General features: G+C 36.0%; 2 protein-coding genes and 1 pseudogene across 2 annotated transcripts; all 3 read left to right on the forward strand.

The window, feature by feature from the left end:
• Positions 1-219: 219 nt before the first annotated feature.
• On the forward strand, positions 220-5,508 carry LOC103336120 (putative protein phosphatase 2C 9). Its single transcript, XM_008239158.3, has 7 exons — positions 220-361; positions 460-584; positions 824-914; positions 1,952-2,191; positions 2,576-2,852; positions 4,655-4,809; positions 4,970-5,508. The coding sequence occupies exons 3-7, from the start codon at positions 876-878 to the stop codon at positions 5,108-5,110; spliced, it is 852 nt and encodes a 283-aa protein (XP_008237380.1). The 5' UTR covers positions 220-361; positions 460-584; positions 824-875; the 3' UTR covers positions 5,111-5,508.
• Positions 5,509-17,305: 11,797 nt separating this feature from the next.
• Positions 17,306-17,859, forward strand: LOC103336121 (putative calcium-binding protein CML29; annotated as a pseudogene).
• An 896-nt stretch (positions 17,860-18,755) lies between these two features.
• TOC64-V (translocon at the outer membrane of chloroplasts 64-V) lies at positions 18,756-25,708 on the forward strand. Its single transcript, XM_008239159.2, has 13 exons — positions 18,756-19,142; positions 19,255-19,407; positions 19,510-19,634; positions 19,955-20,080; positions 20,166-20,348; positions 20,537-20,681; positions 20,891-21,059; positions 22,185-22,319; positions 22,412-22,612; positions 23,396-23,523; positions 23,603-23,654; positions 24,268-24,337; positions 25,336-25,708. The coding sequence occupies exons 1-13, from the start codon at positions 18,889-18,891 to the stop codon at positions 25,416-25,418; spliced, it is 1,824 nt and encodes a 607-aa protein (XP_008237381.1). The 5' UTR covers positions 18,756-18,888; the 3' UTR covers positions 25,419-25,708.
• The last annotated feature ends 104 nt before the right edge of the window (positions 25,709-25,812 follow it).

Here is a 25,812-nt window from a genome sequence, read left to right on the forward strand (position 1 = left end):
AAATAGAAAAGGAAGGAAAAATGGGCTGACTTTTGGAAGAAAAGGTCCCCACATTACACAGGGAGATGACGACCGAACCAATACCCCTCTTGGCAATAATGAGAAGAAAGATAGAACAACAAATCCATGAAACCTCAAAGAAACAGTTGTAAATTGTTGTAATAATCAAACAAACAGTCACAGTAAACCAACCAAACCAAACCAAACCAAAACAAAACAAAACCAAGTAAACAAAGCAAACCAAAAAAATTAAAAGAATAAATAAATAAATAATAAAATCCTGCAAAGTCAATAAGGGCAAGCTCTGCCTTTTGGCAGCCATCATTTGCCCTTCAAAGACTCCTCATGAAGACTACCATCGGTTACACACCTTCAACCAGTGCTTCCTATTTATACTTACTTATATATATAATGATTTTTTTTCAATAGTAGATTGATTTTTTTTTTCTTGTGTTGAAGTGGTGGCTTCGTAGAGTTTTCTTTCTTTCTCTCTCTCTCTAAGAGAGGGTCAAGCATCCAATTTTCAAGTCTTGTGCAGCTTTTTCTCTTTCATTTTCTGGGAAAGCTAGGAGATTGGTGGATCGGTAAGGAGAATTTTGAGTTTACAAATTTCATAATTCTGTATAACTTATGTGGTTTTTGGATTGTCATGGGGTCCTTTGGTTGTTTTGGATGATGGGTCTGTTTTAAATTGATCAGTAATTATGGTTTTCATCTTGTATTTTGTAGAATTTCCAGAAAAGTTGAAATTTTTATCAGCTGAGATTTCTTTTTGAAGGATTAAGTTTCTTTTCCCTTTTGTGTTTTCTGTTTTGGCTTGCAGAAGAGGTAGATGTTGAGTGATAGAGGAACAAGTTGAGGTGGGATTGAATTATATGGATAACTTGTGTTGCTTCAGTTCTGTCTATTCTCAGGCAAGGATATCTTAGCTTTTTCTCCTTTATGTTTTTTTTTTCCTCTCTAGTAATTGCACACATATTTACTTTCTGCAGGGGGTGCTTAGTTTTGTTTATATTGTAAGATACTTTGGGGATTTGTTATTTGGTATATTGTTTAACTTCCTGTGGTCTTTTGATCTACCGTTGTATGGCAATTCTATGATGAACTTGGGGGACTTAATATTTTGATATTGTATATAAGTCACTGCTTTAGTTCAGGCCATATCTATGTCTGTTTCAAAATGGTGCAGATTTTCAAAAATTTCGAGAATGAGTATGCGTTACCTTTACTGAATTATTTTGGTAAACTTCATTTCTTATATTTGCTTTTCTCAAATGGAGTGAAAGGAAAGGAAAATGTTTAATGTTTCACAAAAATACTTCTTTAATCCATTTTAAGCAGTTCTTTCCCGTAGTTTTTCCCTTTTAGAAATCAAAATAAAGAGATTTGAAATGAATTATAAATAACTTTTCGTCCATTTCTGGTGAAGACGCCATATTTTGGGGGAAAAGAAAGAATATGGTTTGGGAACAGACTTCAAAAACACAACGAAGAATGTAACTGTACATTATTCTATCCATATTTGTGAAGATTCATGTATACAAGCTGGTTTACAAAAAGTGAAACTAGACGGCACTTTATTTTAAAAAATTATTGATGATTGGTACTGGTGGTAGACCATAACAGATTTATTACTTATCTCAGTAGAAATTTCTCGTGAATGTGAAACCAAATCTACCTTTAAATTTACCACTTAAGTTGAACTGCAGAATCAATATTGCGATATTTAGCTTAGTTCATTGGTTTAAATTGCAAGTCCTTGCCAGAATGTAACTTTTAGCTGGATTAATTGTCTCAAAGTCTGTTTCTTCAAATAATATTGTTCAGTCTGCAGCTCAGAGGTTACTATGGTCTTGACTTCTACAAGTTTTACCTTTTCTATTATTCCCATATGCATACTTTATTGGTTCTGCAGGATTTAGTTGGAAGTTAAAAGTTCCTCTGATTTTAGGTTGTAGGAGGGCGATCTTCATGTAGCTCCGGCAAGGGTAGGAGCCATCAGGGCCCAGTCAAGTATGGCTTTAGCCTAGTAAAAGGAAAAGCAAATCATCCAATGGAAGATTTTCATGTTGCAAAATTTGTGCACTCCCAGGGCCATGAACTTGGACTGTTTGCCATCTATGATGGGCACTTGGGAGACAGTGTGCCTGCCTATCTTCAGAAGCATTTGCTTCCGAATATCTTAAAGGATGTGAGTTGTTGATCCAAGATGAAGTATTATTGGTTTTATATTAAAATCATAACCTGAAAGTGGCATTTTGACACCACAAGGGAGATTTATCATTCTGTTTTACATGGCAATTGAATTGATTTCTTTCATTGGTCATAGAAATTTGCAATAAAATTAAATTATACCTTTAAGAAGTTCTATTTTAACTTGGTTTTGTTGAAGTTATAGGTAAAATAATTTTTTTCCCTAAGAAGGAATCTATGTAAAAAGAAAACGTGCAAAGATGGTCATATGATATATGAATATATGGGTAAAAATAATTTGATTTTGCAGTAGGAATTCATAGCGCATTTACATACATTGATTTGGAAGTTTTATTACTTAATCATGCTATTTCAATTTTAGGAGGAGTTTTGGACTGATCCCAACAGGTCCATTTCGAAAGCCTACGAGAGAACAGACCAGGCAATTCTATCGCATAGTCCTGACTTGGGACGAGGTGGATCTACTGCAGTTACCGCAATTCTCATAAATGGCCACAAGTTATGGATTGCCAATGTTGGAGACTCACGAGCAGTTCTTTCAAGGAGAGGGCAGGCAGTACAGATGAGCATTGATCATGAACCCAACACCGAGCGTGGCAGCATTGAGGACAGAGGTGGCTTTGTCTCAAACATGCCAGGTTCTTTAACACCTCTTTTTTTTTTCTTTTTTATTTTTTATGCCAACCAGGTTCTTTAACAACTCACAGATCCTGAATTCTGAAGCATATGTGTTCGCATGTGTGTATGTGTGCATGTGTGCATGTTAAAGAACTTATGGTCCCTACTGATTGATCTAGCCTCTATTTTTAGGTTTTAGATTGTGTACGTCATTACATTTTTACATGAATAGTAATTAGGACACGGATTTGATCATGAAATTAACTCAAAGGTTCAAAGTAAACCTCATTGCCTAACTATTGACACCCTCATACTGTTTGAAAAATAAATAAATTACGAGGGTGTCTACTTAGAACATTCAATTATGTAGATTTTCAGACAACACATCTATGTTATCAGGTACATTCAAATGTTTAATAGATAGGACTTGGAAATTGCAACATATTTATCTAACAAAGAAAGTGCTTTCTACTTCAAAATACGGGTCGGTCCCTTTTTTTGAATCCTATAATCCTAGTACCTCGTATTTTCCCCTCATGCTTCTAGTTGGGCCCAGATTGACTTTCATGAGGTCTTTTCTTGGCAATCTAATGGCTAAGAAACCTGTTATTCCTATGACTGTGGCTTATTAATTTATATTTAAAATTTAATTGAACACCATTAAGGTTTTCCTCTTTGCATTTGTCCCTGTGTATCCCAAAGAGTTTTCTATGTGAACTTTCTTGGCACGAACACACTTGAGCACACATACGATTTTTTTATGAACATCTGTAAGACATCAGCCTCATCCCGTGAAGAGTTTAGGAACTGAAGCATTTCACCCTTTCCTTCCTTCAAAAATGATAAAATTGGGCAATGGCACATGGGACTTTTTCTTAAAGAGACGTAAAAATGGCTAGAGGTGGGTATGTAGTTTGGTTTTTTTATTTTTTTGTTGTGCCTCATTTCGATGAGAATTTTATCTTTTAACCCCTAGGGTTAGTCCAGTGCTAGGTCAGGCCGAGATAGGCACCTCAGGAAGCGGTCTCATGCTCGATTCCCCTTGGATACATAGTCATAGACCTGTATACCCCGAGCCATACAAAACAAATAGAAAAATCAGAATTTTCCTTTTTTTATGGCTGAATCTCTTGTAATTTTGTGTTCCAAAGGATGTTGGAATATACTTAAATTATCATTTTCCTTTTTAGAAATATATATTGGAATTAGCCTAGTGCCTTTTCTTCAGTCTTGGCACAATGTTGTGCTTGTTATACCGATAAGATTGTCTGCAAATGAAATACTGGTGCTGCGTACTGGAATTTTTTGGGGTTCTTTTTTCTGTCTAAAACAATGTTTCTGTAGATGGAATAACTGCATTATCTAGATATGTATCGTAGTTCTTGATGTTCATATTCTTAGATACATGAATTTTTAGATACTCAGCTGATTTACTTGAGGTTGGTCAATGATAGGCTGTTAGCAGAAAGAAATTTCTGGTTCTATTTTCTTGAAATTATTGTATCTGGTATTTCGAACTGGGGGAGGTTATGTCATATTTATAAACATGGGTATATATCACTTGAATCTGGTGAGTGTTCTTATATGGGGATTTTTCTGTTGTTTGTAATTATTTTATTCTATTCATTAGGAATTTAATATAGTGAAAGTATAGAGTTTATCTCCACTATGCACAAATGACATGCTTGCAGCTATATACTGCCCTTTTGAATTTGTACAGAAGCTCAAAACCTGTGTGCTGGATCTTTTGTCATTGACCGCTGTTTGATTTGCATTTCCTTCTTTACTCAATGTAACTGATGTATGTTGGATATTATATTAGGAGATGTTGCAAGGGTGAATGGTCAGCTGGCTGTATCTCGAGCTTTCGGAGACAAGAATCTCAAGACACACTTGAGGTCCGATCCAGATGTCCGAAGTTCTGATGTTGGATCAGAAACTGATGTTCTCATCCTTGCAAGTGACGGTCTATGGAAGGTAATCTCTCTCTGCCCTACTCCTTCCCAACTGTTATTCATCCATGATATATGTCTCTCTCTTTGCTGTCAATTCCATTAATTTCTAATCAAATGACATGCTCGCAGCAATTTTCTTTTAAACATGTTTGTCTATTTCCCATTTTTTCTGGCTTATTCAGGTCATGTCTAATCAAGAGGCAGTTGATATTGCCAGAAAGACAAAAGACCCGCATAAGGCAGCCAAACAATTAGTAGCCGAGGCATTAAACAGAGACAGCAAGGATGACATATCCTGCATTGTGGTTCGTCTCAAGGGGTGAAATAGAAGCGAAACGACTCACTTGGATTCTGGGATTTGTATATCAGGGTTTCTTTTGGCTCAGGATGCAAGGACATATGTTATGATCCAACTCCAGCGTTGAAATCTCATGAAACGAGCGCAAGTGTGGAATCCTTGTCAATATATAGTCTATGTATTTCTCCCTTGGCTTCCTCTGTAAAATTTTACTTTCTTGCAATCAGGTTGTGTGATTAATATAATATCTCTTCATCTCTTGGACTTGTAGATACATACATCACTGTAATACTGTATTTTGCATTGTGGCTTTGGGTTAATGTTGAATCATCGGTTGTTATATGTGCATGTAATAGAGAAGCATCCTATTATAGATTTGGAATGCCCCCAATGAGAATAAATCCATTCTGTTTTTTGATGTTATATTCTTGTTATCTTTATTTTTACTTGTACATTTTTGTCCCTTTAGCTTGCTTTAAATTTAATAACTGGCTCACTGCTCTTTCTCTTGAGCTCTCTCTGTATTTTCTTATGTTGCCCACGTGATGCTGTTAACAACGTTATTTTCTCTTGAGCTCTTTTCTGTCAGATGCCATCAGAGCAAGTCCAGCTCCATAGCCTGGCCCTGGCAAAAGTACCCCCAGGCTCGATTTCCACCTTCAGCGCAGAAAACCCAGCCCGGGCAAGGAATGGGGCCCATCAGCTTGGGCAGGCCCACAAGCAAAAATGGACTGGGCTGTTGCCCGAAGGCTTTTACGTGCCAACAGTAAAAAAAAGTTTGAAAATCAGCCTGACGTTAGCGCTGACCCATCATCCCACATAGCCCAACGGCTACAAGCCACGTGACTTCTCTTGGAGCCTCCCATCAAAAAATCTTGCCCAATCCAATGGCTATCCAATTTTTGGCTAAAAAATATCAAATAAATATCAATAAATTCTGTAAAAAAATTTCTATAAATACCTACTAATATTATTCACTCTCCACACCAAATCTTCTTACAAATTCATCTCCTTCTAATATTTTTCACTTTCCACACCAAAATTTCTACTACAAAATTCCATTTGTGCAAAAATACAATGGTCTCTTCCATCGAAGCCGGAGGGTTGTGGACAAACGTTCGAAGAAGTCAAAATCTTGGTGACGAGGTAAAAAAAAATTAATTGTAGTTTTATTCAATTTAATGTCCTATATATATATATATATATATATATTTCTTGCATTTCCAATTTCATTTTTTTAAATAGATTATTCAAGGCAAAACAAAAAAGAGGAAAACCATTACATATGGCTCCTCAAGTGAACAATGTCGGCAATACCCAGTGCGCCCGGTCGAAATAATGGCACTATTACGTCATCCTAAGGAAAATACTCCACCACGTCGTGATCCGGTGGAAACGCCTCCGCCAATGATTGAGTCGTCCTTGTACTCAATTGTGTCGGACTATGAGAACCGGGAGTATTTCAATTGTATGATGAGTGAGATATTAATTTTATAATAAATATGGACACGTGGCAACCAAAAATTTTTTCCAAAAATTTAATTTGAAAATTTTATCTGAAAATGTTATTTGAATTTTTAGGTGAGAATTTTATAATCTAGCTCAGGCAAAAGGCCCCCCTACGTTTTTAAAATCCATTTCAGCTAGGGGTGGACTCTGTTTGGGTTGGTTCGATTTTAGGCTCAACCCGAACACCGAACCGTAGGCCTCAATTTGGCTATTTTGAAAACCGAAACCAAACCATAATTGATGAAAACCGACCACTTCGGTTAACCAGACTTGGTGGTTTGGTTTGGTTCGGTTTCGATTTTTTGGCTTTCTTAGAGAGAGAGAAAGAGAGAGAGAGAGAGAGAGAGAGAAATAAAAGCGATGGACAGGAGAAGAAGAAGAAAAAGAGGGAGAGATGGAGAAGAAGAAGAAGAAAAGAGAGAGAAGAAGAAGAATGAAAAAAGAAGAAGAGGGAGATGGGGAGAGAGAGTGAAGACAGACGTAAGAAGAAAGAGAAAAAAAAAATAGAGAGATAGGGACTGTTGAAGACAAGACAAACAGAGAGATTGAGAGAGAAGAAAAAGAAAAGATTGAAACTATGTATTATATATATAGATATATGTATTTCTTATAATAATATTATATATAATATTTTTTTAATATCTTCAGTTTGGTTTGGTTAAACCGTGGTTTTGAATATTGCAAACTGTACACCGAACCATATATTTCGGTTTGATTTGGGTTCAAACCAATGAACAAAAAAAGATTGAAAAAAAACCAAACCAACCCAAACCATCGGTTTGGTTTGGGCGGTTTGACTGGGTTACCGGTTTAAATGCCCAACCCTAATTTCAGCAATGAAATCCAACTTGGGTAAATGGTGGGCTCCACCAAGATTAGGTAGGCCTGAAGGCAAGAACAATAGAGTCATGTTGCTCGAGGTGTGACGTTAGGAAAGAAAATAATGTCTTGTAACAATTCTGAAAAATTACCAAAAAATACATAATATTTTTTTATACATACTAACAATGTTTTTTTTAAAATAATAATAATAATAATAATCTCATACATATAAATAAAATTAATCTCATATAAATAGTAATTGTCCTTGGGATGCCATGGCAATGAGTGAAAAAGTAACAAAAATATTGTTAGGGCAGATACTATTCACGTTAACAATAACTGCCCTTACCCTTTACCATGACAATGGGTGGAAGTGCTCTAAACTCCTTACATAGTGAAGTGAAATAGTTCTTTTTTGGAACCACAAGGTGTGGTGCGGTTGACAAACTACCACCTCCAGTTGGCAAACCAGTTAGGAGCACTTTGTGGCCAAGGGCAAGCCAAACCCCGAGCGGGGATTAGTTTCACCCTTCAGGTGTGGGGACACCTCGTGGTATTTACCCAAACAAAAAAAAAAAATTGTTCTTTTTTGGTACAAAAAATTCTCTTTAACTCCACAATTGTTATATAACTAAGGGAATTTGTAGAGAGAAATGAGGAGTAGAGGAGGACAATATAAATTAGTCTCTAAAAAAAACTTGTTATCTTCTTCTTTCATAATCACTTATTTATAGACTTACAATGATAGGAAGCGAACTCACAAATTATAAGTTAAAGGCTACTAATTACATAGGTTACAATATATCAAAAGGTGGAGGTAATGGATGTAATGGTGGTCATCCACATTCTGTGCATTTATAACACTCCCCCTCGGATGTCCACCATACATGAGTATGCCTCCCCAAATGGCACGCTCCCCCTAATACTGACGAAACTCTACAACTCTACATTTAATCCACGTGCAACTTTACAATGGAATAAAGGTGGGAATTCAAATATAGTTAAGAACCCAAGCAATACAATTGAAGAGATTAACAAACAAAGTTATTTCATACAAACTGAACTGCAACCGCTCACCTTAATCAAATATCTGAAACCGTTTAAAAAATTGTATCATAAATAATGAAAGAAATTGCATTCGAAAAAAAAAAAAACAATAGAGCAATTTCGAGAGAGAAGATTCAGGAGAAGAAACTGAAAGAGCTTTAAAGAACATAAAAAAAATGAAGAACAAAAATATAATGAAGAACTCATTTGTGAAGATTGTTGAAGAAGTTTTGATTATTCTTTTGAAATTTGGAACTGCAGCAGTTATGTGGAAATAGAACTGCAAGTCTACAACGTGTGCTTTTCTTTTCTTATTTCTGGCAACACGATCTTTTCTATTTTCCTTTTCTAATTTTTTTTTCAGTTTTGTTTATTGACTACATTTGACTGTTTTGCCCCATTTATCTTGAATATTTTTATTTTGTTGTTTTCTATTAACCAATGTATTTTTGGGGGTTTTGAATGCTTGAACTAAGATGATGTCACTATTTGTATTTTAATGATGTGACATATGCCACATCAACTAAAACTAAAATTTCGTACTCAATTTCAAATCTACATATTAGAGCATCCACATGCTCTCTATTTTTTAGTTAAAATTTAGCTAAAAACACTAAAAAACTATTTTAAGAGCTCTCTATAAAATTTATACTCCAACTATGCTCCCTAATTTAAAGAGTCATAAATGTTTATATACTTTTTTAATTCAATTTTTGAATGAAGTATAGACACAAAAGCAACAATAAAAAATAGTTAGAATTAAATAAATGATTAAAATAATATTAAAATATAGGAGCATTTAATTTTAGGGACTTATTAGGAGTCCTTTCTCTCTCATCAGATTTAGGAGCTTCTAGAGCTCTCCTTATTTTAGGAGTTAGATAGGGAGCATGGTTGGAGGTGGGTTTTTTCAATTTCTACCTAAATTTTAGCTAAGGAGGTGATTTAGGGAGCCCATTGTGGATGCTCTAAGTAGAGAGACCTTGGATTTTATTATATGCTTTCTTCACTCAATGGCGTTTCTTTTATTTTTAATATAATCATTGTTTTGTAGAGTTTATAAATAAATTATTAGGGTGAATTTAATTTTCTTTTATTAATTACTCCACATTAAGTCACGGAGTTTGTTAAATTACTCAAACCCACTATGGAATACATTTCCTACTAATTTTTTGTGTCAACATAATAGACGATTGACTAAATAAACTTCTTCTGTGGTGTGTTTGGATAGGAGAAATAAACTTGGAATTTAGAGAAAAGTCAGAATTTCTAAATGAGATTTTTGTAGATATATTACCTGAACTTATACATCAGTTTCAATTTGTCACCTTAAAGAAAAAATTAAGAGAAATGTCACCTTAATTTTTCAAAATCCATGATTTATCATCTGACTTTAACACCATCCAATTAGTTTAGGTTATGATTCATGAGAATTAGTACACAATGACAATGGGAATCAACTTCATTCCTGTGCTGATTCCATATGGTTAGTAAACAGTTTAATGGGAATGCTTTTTCTTATACTAATTCATTACTTCCTCGATTCCTAAATTCCCCAATTTCTTACTTCCTTCATTACTGGTAAGTACACGAGCCCTAAATTCTTTTAAACATTCTCATAATATAAACGCTTTAAAAGAATCATGTTTATGTGCCAATTGCTCCCTCTAAGAGCATTTCCAGCAATGCAACCAAGGGGAGGGTGGGGAGGGGGTTTTGGGCCAAAATCTTGTTTCCAGTGGCAAAACACACTGGCAGATGGTGGGACCTACCAGATGGGCTAGCCCGAGCTCCAGCCAGAGTTTTACCATGACGTCACTCTACAAGTGCCGCTATAGTGCTACAAAGGTCGCTTATAGTTCCACGTGTTGCACTCTGGACTCTCCGATCAGATTTTTTTTCTCCAATCCAATGGCAGCCAATTTTTGTGTAATAAAAAAATGAAAAATAATCGAAATTTTTTAAAAAAAATATTGAATTTTTTTTCTTCTATAAATACCAACCAATACTCTTCACTTTTAACACCAAATCCTCATACATTTTCTTCTCCTTCTTCTATTATTCACTTTCTACTCAATTTTTTTTCACTTTCAAGTTTTATTTTTCTTTATCATATTATGGCTTCTTCTATTGAAACCGGAGGGGCATGAAGCATGATATCTTATCCGAAAATTTTAAATTTGAAATTTATCTGAAATTTGAATTTTGAAATTCATCCGAAATTTGAACCCAAAAATCTTATCAGGAAATTTTATCAGATTATGATATATGAATAGTCTTGACACGTAGGAATCTGAAAATCTTATCCGAAAATATTATCCAAATTAATTATTGAGGTAAAAAATTTGTGAAAAAAACAAAAAAATGAATAGTAATTGCCCTTTGCCATGGCAATGGGTGGAAACACACAATGCTTTTTGTAAGGGCAACCACTATTCACGTGAATAGTGTCTGCCCTAACCCCCCTTGCCATGACAAATGGCAAATGGGTGAAGTTGCTCTAAGAGCACCTCCACCCCAAATGGCTGGGGTAAGCCAAAGGCAAGGCAAGGTTTGACACTATTCATGTGAATAGTGGTAGCCTTGTCTTTTTTGGTTTCATCCCAAAGGGTAAGAGCAATGGCAAACACTACTCACTTTAATTTATTTTCTATTTTCTTATACTTAAAACCATTAATTTTGATAAGGTTTTCAGATAATATTTTCGGTTGCCACATGTCACTATTTATTATAAAATTCTCACCTAAAATTTCAGATAACATTTTTCGGATAAAATTTTCGAATTAAATTTTCGGATAAGATTTTCGATTGCCACGTGTCTATCAAATTTCAGATAAAATTTTTGGATGAGATTCTTGGTTGCCACGTGTCTTATTTCACAAAAGATTTTCGGATATTTATTAAAAAAATCTAATCTCAGATTTCAGATAAGATTTTCACCCTCTAAAATTGCACCACGTGTCATCTCTATCTTCTCAATCCCTCTATAAAACTACACCCTCAATTCATACCTCTCACACCATATCTTCTCTATTATTTTATTTCTCAGATTTTACAAAACACATTCTACTCCCAATGTCTAACATGAGGAGGGTGTTGGAGAGGTAAGAGCGAGAAAAGGAAGAAATTAGGTGCAAATGTGCTGAAGAAGATCAAGAGGCCGATGAAGAGGAGGAAGAAATGGTTGTAGCGGTGTGTATGCTCAATGAATCAAAGCAACACCACCATCGTCGTGCCCTGAACGTGAACAGACATAGGCAGTCTCGGGGTAAGAATCTCTTGGAAGATTATTTTATCCCAAATTCGTTATATTATGTTTCTCATTTTCGAGAGAGATATAGAATGCAGTCTCATTTGTTCCAAAAAATCATGCATGATATTTGCAATTACGACACATACTTCGATCATAAGTATGATGTTGTTGGGGTTTTGGGTCTTCTTCCGGAGAAAAAAACTTATAGTCTGCTTTGCAGATGCTTGCGTATGGGGCATCTGCAGAGCAGGTGGATGAGATTGCGCAGATGGAAAAATCCACTATCCTAGAGTGCTTGGTCAAATTTTGTGATGTAATAGAAAATCTCTACAAGAGGGATCCACAAACCTACGGCTAGGGACATCCTGAAGGCTTGTGCAAAAAGCCGAGGCTCGAGGTTTCCCAGACATGATTGGAAGTATCGATTACATGCATTAACAGTTGAAGAATTGCCCAACTACTTGGCAGGGAGATTATGGGAATTGAAAAGGCCAAACAAATATAATTCTAGAGGTCGTAGCTTCGTTAGACACTTGGGTTTGGCATGCCTGCTTCGGAGTTGCCGGATCACAGAATGACCTCAATGTGCTTGGTCAATCCCTGATATTCAACGATGTCTTGAGAGGTCATTCCCCCCAGATCACATACCAAATCAACAATACCGTATACTCATGTGCATACTACCTCGTAGATGGAATTTATCCGAGGTCGACGACATTCGTGAAAACAATTCCAAATCTCCAATCCAAGAAGGAAAAAAGCTTTGTTGCCTTTCAAGAAGGTTATAAGAAAGAGGTGGAAAGATGTTTCTGTATCTTGCAAGCTCGTTGGGCAATTATCAGGAGTGCTGCTCGGATGCTTGATGAAGAGGTGTTGCGGAACATTATGATAACTTGCATCATCCTCCATAACATGATTATGGAGGATGAGTATGATTATGATGCTACAGAGGTGTTCGAACCCAATCCCATGAATACGGCATTGACTAGAATTTATGAAAGGCCAATGGGAGCAAATGGACAACTAATGGAGCATGAACCGTTAATTCGAGATGGTCGATACAACAACCCCATGATTGATCGTTATCAAGAAATGCAATCTTCCTATGTTCACAAGAGATGTCAAGTTGATTTGATTGAGCACTTATGGAAAATGAAAGGCAATCATTGTGGATGAAGTGAAGTTTAATACTTTGTTTTTAATTATGCTTTGTTTTGTGTGTGGTTTGTTAATTATGCGAAGTTTTGATGTAAGAAATGTTTTTAATAAATATCTATATTTTGTAATGCTTTCTTTATTGAATAAAAGGGAAACAATACAACAAATTAATACATATTGAATAAAAGGGAAACAATACAACACATTAATACATATGACAACACTTTCAATACAACCTAATGGTTTTGATCATTTAACTAATCTGTGTTGCTAGGTCCGTCGTCATGGAAAAGCTTTCTTCTCATAACATCCCTTCGTTTTAGCTTCCAATAGGACTTTGTTTCAGGAGACATATGGCTCGTATCCATGGCCATGATTTTCATCTCTCTGTCCTCCATGTCTTGTTCTTGTGCCTACTGCCTTTGAATTGCAAATGCTTCATGTCGTGCCTTGTTCGCTTCTTCTCTTTTCAAGTCTCTCTCAATTCTCAGTGTGCCGTTCCAAGCAATTTGCTCCAAAAATTGTGCACATTCATGGTTCGAAGTGCTTCATCTCTTGCCTTTGCTGCCTTTCTCCCAATAGGTCTCGCCTGACGTTGGACTAGTGAGTCTTGATCCATTGGGGAGTCCAATGGCGAATCAGTTGCCAGCTGTTGAGGCCAAAATATTGCATGCTAGCCCATTTTTTATCAAAAGGCCCATGAACAAAACGTTTTGGGCTTTTTATCTATGAGAACTAGAAATCAAACCAAGAAGCTAAATTAAGCCCATGCCTTTTTAGCATATTGTGAATATAGCCCTAGTCTAAAAATATAAAGTGCCATTATTGGCCATTTTTAGAAAAATCTCACTCTACACAAGGAAAAAGCAAGTTAGCAGATCTTTCTTAAAATAGGTTTTCTCTCAAGAAATCCCACATGACTTTCTGACCTTGGAAAAAGTCAAAATTTTCAACTATCATAGAGGAGGTGATTGTGAGTTAATGAAGGCATATCTTACAGGAGGACTTCTCCATTTTTTTAGCCAGGGAAAGAAGATGAAATCCCCTTTTCATATACAGAAAAGCTCTGCACTAAAGCAGGTTACCTTTCCAAGAGATAAGAAGACTATGTTTTCAAGAGATAAGTAGATAGCAAGGGGGTTGCTCACCATAAAAAGCAAACTGACTATCATCACAGACTGTGTTCTTTTTTACAAAAAAACAAACAGGGAACAAAAGAGAGTTGGTTTTCTTTCAGAAAAAGCAAGGAAAAGACCTCCATGAAAGCTGATTGTTGATAGTTCTTCTCTACCAAAATGAATAAACTTCCATCTTTTACGGCATTGGGAAAGGAAGATCTTTTGAAAGATCTGCTTCCCATTATTAAAGATTAAAAACCCCATTCCAGCATTTCCTATAAATATGAGATGAGGTGAACAGATCAAAGGACAACCAAAAAATCAATCAAGACAAAAACTCTCAAAGTCACAACTGACAAACTCAAAAAAATCAACTGATCTCAAAAACTTTCAGACACTAAAGCAACCAAAGCTCTTTGATCCATAAGAAACAGATCAGTTAGAATTCAAATCTCTGATTTCAGTTCAGAGAAACAGTTTTACAAAGCGAGACTTCTTTCGTTACAAATTTGGTTCAACACAAGCTAAGTCAAGTAGAGTCCGGGTTTTTACAATATGAAAACCTCAGCAAATTTACAGAAAGCCTTGGTCAAGCAAAGTAGGTACCATAGCGCAGCTCCAGCTCAGTGACCATTAATCCAGCCATTTATGTCATTTTCAGACTAAAGAGGCCTCAATTCTGCCCGTACAACAAGCCTTCCACGGTTCGAAATAAATTGAAGCTCTGCCAAACTCAAACGTTGGTATCAATTTCCAGCTGAAACTCATCAGTTGAAGGTGTTGACAATTTAATCCAGATAGACATATCCAGTCCAGCCCAGTTCAAAGGCAGCTACCCATACAGAAATCAAGTCCAAAGTTCTGTTGTCTTTTCCAGAGTTGCCATTTCTCTCTTGAGTCCTGTAATAGGCGATTCGCCTACACGCTTTGTCTTCCTTTTATCAATTCCGCCAGAACTACCAGTTTTGTACTATGAAAAATTGTGAAGCCCTTACCAGTCTGACCCAAGAAAAGAACTTACTTGAGAGATATTCCTCTCCCAAATTCACAATTGCTTGTTTAAGAATCAGTAACTTGGGGCGCAAGTTATCTATTTTTAGAAGTCTACTAGGGTTTTAAACTACTAGTAGTGGCACGGTCACGCACAAAAGAAAGTTGACTTATTGACCATCAATGGGGAACTTTACCCTACCATCACAAGATTAAAATCAAAACGGGTGAACACCAGCGAATCGTAGAGTGGCGTCTCATTCAACACAACCGTCAGGCCTATGGAAATTATTTTGAATCTTCGACAATTCTTCACAACGTCCTAACATTGGTGATTCATGAAACTTTTTTTTCCTTGGCCTATGACATCAAACCACATTTGTGCTTGTATGATCTATTAAAAATAAATAATTGTAAATGCAAGAAAATATAAACAATTTGGAAATGCAAGAAAAAAATGAATATGCAATAAAATATAAACATATAGGAAATGCAAGAAAAATAAAATTGTTATGCAACAAAATATAAATAAATTGGAAATGCAAGAAAAAAAAAGTTACATTAAATTGAATAAAATGACATTTATAAATATTTTACCTCATCGGTAAGATTTTGACAGCTTCGAATGTTGTCCATCGCTTTTGCCAATGCATCTCTCCATTTTCCTAACTCTTTATTCAAAATTTTCCACCTACTAGCTAAGGTTATTTCCGTCCGAGGCGAACCTGATCTTTCACAAAATTCGCCATGAATTTTTCTCCACATATTACAGAACATCATCTCATTGCCCATGATCCGTGATCGGGCAATGACTAACATTCATCCATCCCTCACACAACACAATATCTTCTTGAGTTGTCCACGTGCCTCCGGCTTTGACAGAAGAGGCCATTTGCTTTTTGATACAAATGAAAAGTAGTAGAAAAATGTGAGTGGAAAGTAAAAAATATGGAATGAGAAGAGTTTGTATGAAGATTTGTTGTGGAAATTGAATAAAATTGTTAGGTATTTATAGGGAAAAAATCCATAATTTTTTGGGACTTTTTCAAAAAAAAATTTTGATTTTTTTTTTTGTTTTTTGCAATTTTTTAGCCAAAAATCAAAGTTGTCGAATTTTTGAACAAAATTTGATCGGAGAGTTCGAAGCGCCACGTGGCGTCTTTCATTGGGTTCACAAGATCGGGCGTACCGTGACGCCACGCCGACGTGAGCGGCTGAAATTAGTGTGACATCACGACTGACGTCAGGGCCTTCGGACTTGAGCCCAATCAGGAATTGCCCGGGCTAGTGGGTCCCATGCCTTACCCTGGCTGCCTTTTGCATGCTAAAGGTCCAAATCGCCCCTAAGAGGGCCTGTTGCCAAGGCTAGGGGCCTGCGGTGGAGGTGCTCTAAGGGCTCATTTGGTACATCGTATTAGACTTTGTATAGGAGTATAATCCATGTCAATTGTTTGGTGTATACTTGTATTATTCAATTACCTGACTGTTTTAAGCGGGTTGGGATTTTAATACTCTCCTTACTTAATTAACTAATACAACCCGTACACCCCGATTTTGATAATACACGCTTAATTATACGGCTAGGGAAAGAACACACCCGCTCACTTAAAAAATCTGACCCTATTTTCATCTTCTTCTCCCTAGGGTTCTTCTCTGCTATCTTATCCACATGTTATTTTCTTCACTCTTCTCCAGGTATCCATCTCTCTCTCATACTCTCTCCAAATGCTTCTTATCCCTTCTTCTATCTTCATCTTCTCTTTCTTTATATATTTCCTCTTTTATTAATTTTTTGTGGAAATTAGGTTATGAGTTTTTATTTTTGTGGAAATTAGGTTATGAATGTAATTGCATCGTGGAATTATTTATTTGTCTATGTTTTGCATTGAATTGAAACTCGATGTTTCAGAGAGCAACCAAAAAGCTTGGGTTTTTCTGTCTTTTGGGAGGAAGAAGAAGCATTTTTGCTTTCTAGTTTCTCCCTTTTGCTTTCTACTTTTTGCTTTACAAAGAGAGTTCTCGTATATTTGATTAAGCTTCTATTCAGTTTTCCAAAATTCAAGCTTCAATTTTTAGATGCTCAATTAAGCTGGGGAATGGATGAGTTTGGTTCATAATTCAGTTTTCCAAAATTCAAGTGAATTTTTTTTTTCTTCATAAGAATCACCTTTTGTTCCTTTCCAAATCTTTATCAAAACCCCAATAAAAATCATAGCTAAGAATCCATTTTTGCAGCATTTATATATAGTTGGGGATGTGCCAATAAAAATTGCAAAATCTAAATACAATTCGCACACACCAACTTGATCATAAACCTAATTACATGGCTCAAATAAGCTCTCTCTCTGTAGAAATTGAGACACTGAGCCAAGTCCTAGGCTTGGTGGAAGCATTCAAAGCCTTTGATGCAGACAATGATGGAAAAATCAATGCTGTTGAGCCTGGAGGGATTTTGGGGTCACTTGGATACAAGACAAGTGAGCAAGATGTGAGGGCAATGAGGCAACAAGGAGACACAAACAGAGATGGGTTTCTAAGCATAGAGGAGTTCTTGGACAAAGCCAACCGACTAGGACTTGGCTCAGTGACCCTAAGAGCGATTTGGGGGTTCAACTCGAAAACCCTAACCCTGGATAATGGGTGTGGGAATGATACTAATGAGTTGAACCCCCAAATCGCTCTTAGGGTCACCAAAATCATCCTAGATGATGAGGATGAGGTTGTGACTGCTTAGGAGCTTTATGAGGTTATGGGGGATGATTTTGGTTTTGAGTTGTCTCTTGAAGACTGCCAAGGGATTATTGCTTCAATGTTAGTATAGATGGAGATGGGGCTGCTAGCATTGAGGACTTCAAACTAATAGTCAATTCCCTTTGAGATTAATCCTATTGATGTGTTTGGTCAATATAATTACGTATGAGATACTACAATTATGATAACGTTCATGTAATCTTATCATATAGATCTTGGCAAAAGCAAATGAAAAAAAAAAATTGTCGTATGAATCTTACCAAAAAGATTTCATGTCATTTGAATTTCAATTTACCCTAACCCTAAACCCTAAACCACCACCACCTCTTCCACCTCCACCACCACCACCACCTCTTCCACCTCCACCACCATCACCACCTTCACCTCCACCTCCACCTCCACCTCCACAACCACCACCACCTCATTCTCCTCCTTCTCCTTCATCACCACCATCACCGTCACCACCACCACCACCACATGATTAGCGTACATAACACTTTTAACATTATGTTTATTTTAGTCATTATTCATAGTTACAACAGTTTTATATTAAAATTTACCAAACGGTTTTAACACTGCTGTTTTATAATAATAGCACTTTAAAAATATTGTTTATCAAACATGAAACTCCTTTACAACTGATTATTTTTAAAGCACAGCAGAGGCTCTTTTTTTAAAAAAAAATGACAGTAATTCCAAACTGGCCCTTAGTTAGACTATTTATCGGAAACAACACTAAACGCCTTATAATATTATGGATAAATAGTTAGTACTCTCCATAATAGATTAATATTATCTGACAGAAATTAGTCAGTATAATCCAATGTAACCAAACGAGCCTTAAATTCTTTTAAACTTCTAATAGAAATGTTTATAGAAAAAAAAAAAAAAAACTTTATCAGCATAAATATTTCCTAATGAATAGTCCCTATCCAAAACATACAAAAATTACTCCCTTACTTGAGCTGACGTTTTCTCGGAAAGAATAAGATTCGCGCGGCCATTAACTTATTGATCAAACAAACAAATAAATAAAAATATAAAAAATATAAAACAAAATAAACAAAATAAAGAGGCAAATAAAACCCTGCCAAAACCCTTGTTTTCGCTCAGAAGAATTCTGAAGCTTCGGTCCTCCTCAATTCCATTGGCACCATGTGGAAGCAGCCTTTGCAGGTTGTTAAGGCCAATGTGTCCTCCAACCCAAGGACCTGGATCGTCATCGGTCTTAGCGTCGCCGGGATCGTGATCGTGGCCGAGACTCAACGGCGAAAACGACGAAGCAGAGCCCAAATCATGCTCAGAGAACCATTTCTGGAGCCTCGCTTCGACCTTCTTCCCTTTCCTCAGCCCCCTCCTCCCGCCGCCAGACAACCCCTTGCTTCCCTCACCTTCGCCATCAGCGACATGTCGTTCTCGCTCTCTCTCTCTCTCTCTCTGTTTTTGTTTGTTTTCAATTTCGGTTTATTTACTTTGTATTTTGTGCTGATTTTGATTTGGTTGATTATTTGTTGTATCTAGATTTGATGTGAAAGGGTATGTGACGGGGTTTGGGAGCCCGGATTGGGCGGGAACGCATGAAGCGGCTACGAAGACGGCGTTGGTAGTGACGGTTCTCTTGAAGAATGGGGCTACTTGCGTTGGAAAAACAGTCATGGACGAACTCAACTTTGGGTAATGTTAGACGAATTTATGTTCAAATTGATAAAAACCTAAAAATTAAATGAAGAAAGAAAGAAATGGAACTAAGAGCAATGAAATTTTGATTTGTAACAGGATTACTGGTGAGAATGTGCATTATGGAACGCCTGTGAATCCGCAATTGCAGTCGCATATCCCGGGAGGTTCTTCCAGTGGTTCTGCTGTGGCTGTTGCGGCTGGTCTCGTTGACTTTGCTCTTGGTAAGTTCCTTTTTGTTAATTTGGAGAATATTTTACTTGCCCAATTTAGTTTGCTGTTTGTACCACCCATTTACTGTTTTTGCCAAATTTCTACTTCGTTTTACTGTTGTTTCGATTACATGGCATATCTTGCATATTGAAATTCACACTCTTTCAGTGATCTGTCTCAAGTCACAATCAAAGAAAAGGTTTTAGACATCAAGGACATGCTCAGGGACTCAAATTGGACTCAATATGTAATCATGCACATAGCACTTACCCTTGTGCTTTGGCTTGTTAATTATACAAACTGATCATTTGAAGTTCTTATGCTTTTATAGGTATTGATACGACTGGATGTGTGAGAATTCCAGCATCATTTTGTGGCGTCATTGGGTTCCGACCATCACATGGGGCTGTATCTATGATTGGAGTCTCGCCAAATTCACAGAGTTTAGACACTGTTGGTATGCTGGGAACTTCTTCTTGCTTGCTTATAATTTTTCTTTTTATTCTTTCATTTTCTCATTTTGTTATGTGCTGGTCCTTTAGGAATTTTTACCAGAGATCCATCTATTCTACACCATGTTGGACATGTTTTGCTTCAACTAAAGTCAGTGGAAACTAAAAGGGCAAGGCGCCTTATTTTTGCTGATGACCTCTTTCAGCTTTCTAAAGTTCCTACAGAGAAGACAGTACAGGTTGTCACCAAAGCAATTGAACATCTATCTGGGTGTAAGTTGCCTGACTTGAGATTTGTTGTATTATAGGGCTTTATAGTCATTACCATTTCTTTTACTTTTTAAATATCGATGTTAAAGTCTACCATGAGATATCTCTGTTGTCATAATGTGATAGAGTTGTTCATAAAAAATAAAACCAGCATAATTGTGTTGAAGTTGCTTCTTTTATTGTTTCTGCAGACCAACCTCCGAAGCATATGAATTTTAGTCAGTATATTGCTTCAAATGTACCTGGTTTAAAAGGATTTCGTGAAGAATCCGTAAAACATCAAAATGAAATATTTACTTTGAAAGCTCTCTCTTCTGTGATGCTTTTGTTACAAAGGTATTGTAAGATTATTCAAGTCAATTATTTATTTTCAAATTCTCCAAATTTCATAAATTTCTAGTTCTTTATTGTAAATGGAATTTGATTTGTTATCTCTCTCTCTCTCTCAGCACTTTCTGTTCTCGAATCAGGAGGATAGTTGCAGTTTGGTTGAGGACTTGAAATTGTTAGTACTAACTTCATTGGCATCTACAAATTCGTTTCAGATGTGAATTCAAAACCAATCATGAAGAATGGGTTAAATCAGCGAAACCAAGGCTAGGACCTGATGCATCAGATCGTGTTCGTGCAGCAATTGACTCTACACATGAAAACATGAAAACCCTATATAAAGTAAGGACTGAGATGAGAGCTGCCCTTCAAAGTCTCTTAAAGGTATCCCTACTCCCGTCAAATTGTTTTATTTGTTTAATATTTTATAGATTTATCCACTTCGTTGGTGTTAAGTTCTAATGAAGCGACGCCCAAGAAAGAAGCTTTTGTAAGCTTAGAAACGTTTTAAATGTCATTAAATTGTAAACTGCACAATATGCTTTTGTTTTTCTTGTTGTACTGTCTCTCTGTGTATAGAGATATTCTTCGGGTGCTGTTGTTTGTTTTCATTTTCTGTAAATATATTCTACTTACAGGTGTTGCTCATCATTGTTGGAGTAGTTTTTGTTTAATGAGAAATTTAAACTGAAATGAAGGTACTTTTTTTGCCCATAACAAAAAGGTACTCTTTTTGGTCATAACTGAAAGGCAGGTGCTTATTATAAAATCATGTTCCATCACCTAGCAATGGGTTGAACATTTAAAGCAAAATTTCTCAAAGGGCAAGGGTCAATAATACAACTCCTAGGCATTCAATGTAGTGTATGTGGAGTGAGCTGGAAAATTATCTCTGATAAGTTGATTGTTCAAAGTATTGGTCTAGGTTTTAGGGATGAGAAATATTAAGTCTGGCTGAATAAAGAGAAGGTATAAATTTTTTTTTTTGGTAATTTTAGAATGTATCTTGGATACTCTTAGTCTCTATCCTATATTGCCTAGGTTGGAGAATTGGAGATACCTGTGGTTAAAACCCGGTTCCCTGTTTAACACTTTAGTAACGTGACAATTTCTCCATCCTTATAATATATAGAAGTAAGTTGTTCTTTTGTTTTATCATGGATGACAATATAGAGGTTTTAAATAATGATTTAGTTAGTTAGCTGTAGTCTTCCTGTCTGCTTTTAGTGGCATGTTGAGCTCCAGCAACCTGAGCTCTCTTATATCCTCCTCCATCCTGAAACCAGAAGAGGGGAATAAAAATCTGCAGCTCCAACATACTCCTGCATTTCTGCATGTCAAATTGTGTTATGTTGCTAATCATATGGGCTAATTGAACAAAATTATTTTATGAAAAGATTGAGTTGACTTTACTTTGTTGTTATTCATGTTCAATTTCTTTCTACCTGATGGTTTATATGTACAATACCTCATTTTATATAACTCTATTTTTTACCTTCTCTTTCCCAGGATGATGGAATATTAGTGATTCCCACAGTTGCAGATCCTCCATTAAAGCTAAACACAAAGAAAAGACAGTCATCTGAGTTCAACGATAGAACATTAGCATTATCAAGCATTGCCAGCATGTCTGGGTGCTGTCAGGTAACTAAGTACTTTAAAAGTTTCAGCCTTCATATTTCTCTTTGACTTTCTGTAGCTTTGATTTATTCATGATTATATTTGCACATTTCCAGGTTACAATTCCAGTAGGAAAGCACAAAGAAAGTCCCATCTCTATTTCATTCATCGCATTCCATAGTGTTGATAAATTTCTCCTCGACACAGTCTTGGATATGTACTCTTCAATTCAGGAGAAAGTCAGCATTGCATCCCATTCATCGCCATTGCCAGATACCAATGATAACCTGGATGTTTCAGAACTCTTAAAAGAGAAGGTTTCTTCAACCTTAAGATCTTATCTAAGTTTTCAATGCTTAGTGTTCTGCAATATTGTTTGTCATCTTTACCCTGACAGTTTTCCATTGCATTCTCCACATAACTGGTACTTGCCACGTTTATATGCTAATAAATTGGGTTTAAATTTTTGTCCTCTCCTGTTAGTGGTACCTTTTATTTTCCACAGCATCACTTTTGCAATTGACATAAAATAAGCTTGGCTAATGCTTTCCTTTTCCCAGTCTTGAGCTCTACTGTACTCTGTATTTTCCTAATGAATGATGATCTTAATCTGATTCTTAGTGGAAGGAAGAGATAGGAAGGAGAGAGAGAGAAAGGAAAGGATAGATTATTTATTTATTTATTATTTTCTTATAATTAGGTTATTTTAACATTCATACATATAATTAATGTTAGGGCGTAAAGGAATGATTATTTCTTTGAAAATGTGGTCATGTGCCTTACACATGACTACTTTGATGGAAAATATGACTGAATTGATCAGGCAGGGATGTTTTACACACAAAAGTGAAGTTTAAGGAGCAATTTGGCAGCCAAAAAAGAAAGAAAAAGATTTAAGAATGAAAGTGATACAATGGGTCAAACTTCAGGGGGTGTTTTTCCCCTTCTGGCTCCTATTGATTTCTATATTTGTAGAATATTTTGGCCAGTTCTGTTGAATTTTCATTTTCTACCAGAAAAAAAAAATTGTAGAACCATTGTATCAATTAGTATTATTATTTTCTTTTAATTTCTATGTTTACTCATGAATTTTCTTCCAGGGAAATGCTGCATTTAAGGGAAGGCAATGGAATAAGGCTGTCAAGTACTATACTGAAGCTATAAAATTAAACACGATGAGCGCAACTTATTATTGCAACCGGGCAGCTGCTTACTTGGAATTAGGGTGGTATGAATGCTCACCTGTCTGTCAACTTATCTTTCTGTTGGCGTTTCCATCTATGCACTTATCAATTTCAATCATGCAGCTTCCAGCAAGCTGAAGAGGATTGCAGTAAGGCAATATCACTTGACAAAAAGGTAATAAAGCCATTTTGTAGTACGCAGATCTTTTACACTCATTGTTTTTATAACTATTGGTCGAAGCACTACAAACATGTTCATGTTATGCTTAATGTAATCAATAATTCAGTTAGTAAATGGGTAGTTTGGAATTCAATACACCTCTTCCTGATGCTTACCGCTAAGTCATTTAGAAACTTCCTCTTCTTTTTTTCAACAATATTTCTATAGTGGAGTAAGGTACAAAACTGGATGAGCAACAATTATTATTGTTTTATTTGTTTCTGGGATTTGATTGTGGTTCTTTACTCTTCAACTCTTACTGTTGCCTGGAGCATCCATTAAATAGAATGATTGAAAAATACCAGATTCAAGCTAGGTGATTAAATTTGATTCTTAACTTTACAGATTTAGTTACTGACCTACCATTGTGGTATTACAAGCCATAGTTTGTGTTATCTGATCTGACCATTTATTGAATATCTCTACTCCATGAGCGTTGCGTTTTAGTTCAAACAGATACATATATATAGTTTGAACATGTGAATGTAAATTGTGTCCTTTATTCTGTACGGCATCTTCATTTTTTTACTATTTGTGATCCTTTCTTCTTTTTTTGACGTTTGTGCAGAATGTGAAGGCATATATGAGACGGGGAACAGCCAGAGAATCACTTCTTTGTTATAAGGATGCTGCTCAAGGTTAGAACTCTGATTTCATATTCTTTTGTATGTGCTGAGCTGCTTCAATGTTTGGAAATCCTGCACTGATGTTTCACGTATCTGTTTATCATCACATGAGCTCAATTGTATGATTATCAAGGTGAACTACTTTATGCAGTCATGTAGTCTTCCCACTTCATTGAGTCATGGATTGCTAGATCCATTCTAGTGAGTTTCATGACGCTGTGGGGTAGTTGCCTTCAGTCATCTGCACTTCTCTTGATTTTTGTTTCAATAAGTAGTTATGAACAAGATTAGTTTTGCATAGAAAGATTGTTTTAGAACTTTTTGTTTTGATTTTGAAAATCTGGCCAGCAATCGGATATATTGCTACAGAACTTGAACACCTTGGACCTTTGACCTTTTATCATCTTCATCAAGATTATAGAAACAAGTACATGTTGATGAAGCATTTGGGTTCCCATCCCTCTTGGTTCGAGGAGTGGTTGAAATGAACAGCATGAGTTAGGTTTGAGAAGTGAAGATGTTATCAGTGATGTCTTTTCGAATGTCTCATCTAATCTCAGTAACAAGACAGTATCTCATGTTGCTTTACAATCCATATTGGAAAGAAATGAATAGATGAAAATCCAATAGAAGAACAAACTGTGAAAGCGATGCTATCTTTTTTCTATTAAAAAGGAAGATAAGTTACAATGCTTTAAACATAAAAAATTTGAAACCCTAATGACGTTAAACGAAAAATAACCCCAAGAGTATTAAATAAACCTAGCACAAGATGAACTGACTCTCACTTCTCTAGCACATATAATTCTTATTCATTTTCCATTGTACCAGCCATGCTGTGTCATGCCATGTCTGATGTGGTTCAAGATTTTAGGTTTGCCTGTCTTAGCATTACATATGCAACATACAACTCCGGTGGCTGACCCAAAAAAAAAAAAGAAAGGAGAAAGAAACTTACAATTATGGTTGGTTTAGCTTCTTTCTCAATTTGTTTCCTTTGGCATTTGCAGATTTCAAGCATGCCCTTGTTCTTGAACCTCAAAATAAGGTTGCCAATCTTGCTGAAAAAAGACTAAGGGAACTGATGAGCTGATTCCCTGCAAACAACAATTATACGGTGTAATACTCGTATCAAAGAAAATTAAGAGGAAGAGGTTGATGTTTTGTTTAGCGGCTGCAACAAGTTTTTGGTCAGTCTTGTGTGCATATTTAGTTTCTCTTGTAATTAATCATGCTTTGGACTACCGTTGAGAGGCCTCTCAATGTAAGTGATGGATGCTTGCTTATATCATCTCTTTTTGAGAAATTGAGGGCTGCCATACTTTATTTGTCCCACACGCAAAACATTATAAAAGGAAAAAGAAAGAGATTTCCATCTTGTAATTTTGTGAAATTTCTCTTGTTTATTCCCCCGCAGAGAATTGTAACTATTTCTCTGTCGACCAACTCTCTTTTTTTAATTTTTTTAACCATTTAAGTTTATTTAG

This window comes from Prunus mume, linkage group LG6, assembly GCF_029339155.1.
Source record: "Prunus mume cultivar Tortuosa linkage group LG6, ASM2933915v1, whole genome shotgun sequence".
Classification (NCBI taxonomy): Eukaryota; Viridiplantae; Streptophyta; class Magnoliopsida; order Rosales; family Rosaceae; genus Prunus; species Prunus mume.

Excerpts from the sequence above, each read along its gene's own strand:
- LOC103336120 (XM_008239158.3), top strand. The coding sequence starts at position 876 with ATGGATAACTTGTGTTGCTTCAGTTCTGTCTATTCTCAG. Across the intron at positions 915-1,951 it reads TCAGTTCTGTCTATTCTCAG|GTTGTAGGAGGGCGATCTTC; the intron begins GCAAGGATATCT and ends CTCTGATTTTAG. Across the intron at positions 2,853-4,654 it reads CTTTGTCTCAAACATGCCAG|GAGATGTTGCAAGGGTGAAT; the intron begins GTTCTTTAACAC and ends ATATTATATTAG.
- TOC64-V (XM_008239159.2), top strand. The coding sequence starts at position 18,889 with ATGTGGAAGCAGCCTTTGCAGGTTGTTAAGGCCAATGTGTCCTCCAAC. Across the intron at positions 19,635-19,954 it reads TCTCGTTGACTTTGCTCTTG|GTATTGATACGACTGGATGT; the intron begins GTAAGTTCCTTT and ends ATGCTTTTATAG. Across the intron at positions 20,349-20,536 it reads AATTGAACATCTATCTGGGT|ACCAACCTCCGAAGCATATG; the intron begins GTAAGTTGCCTG and ends TTGTTTCTGCAG.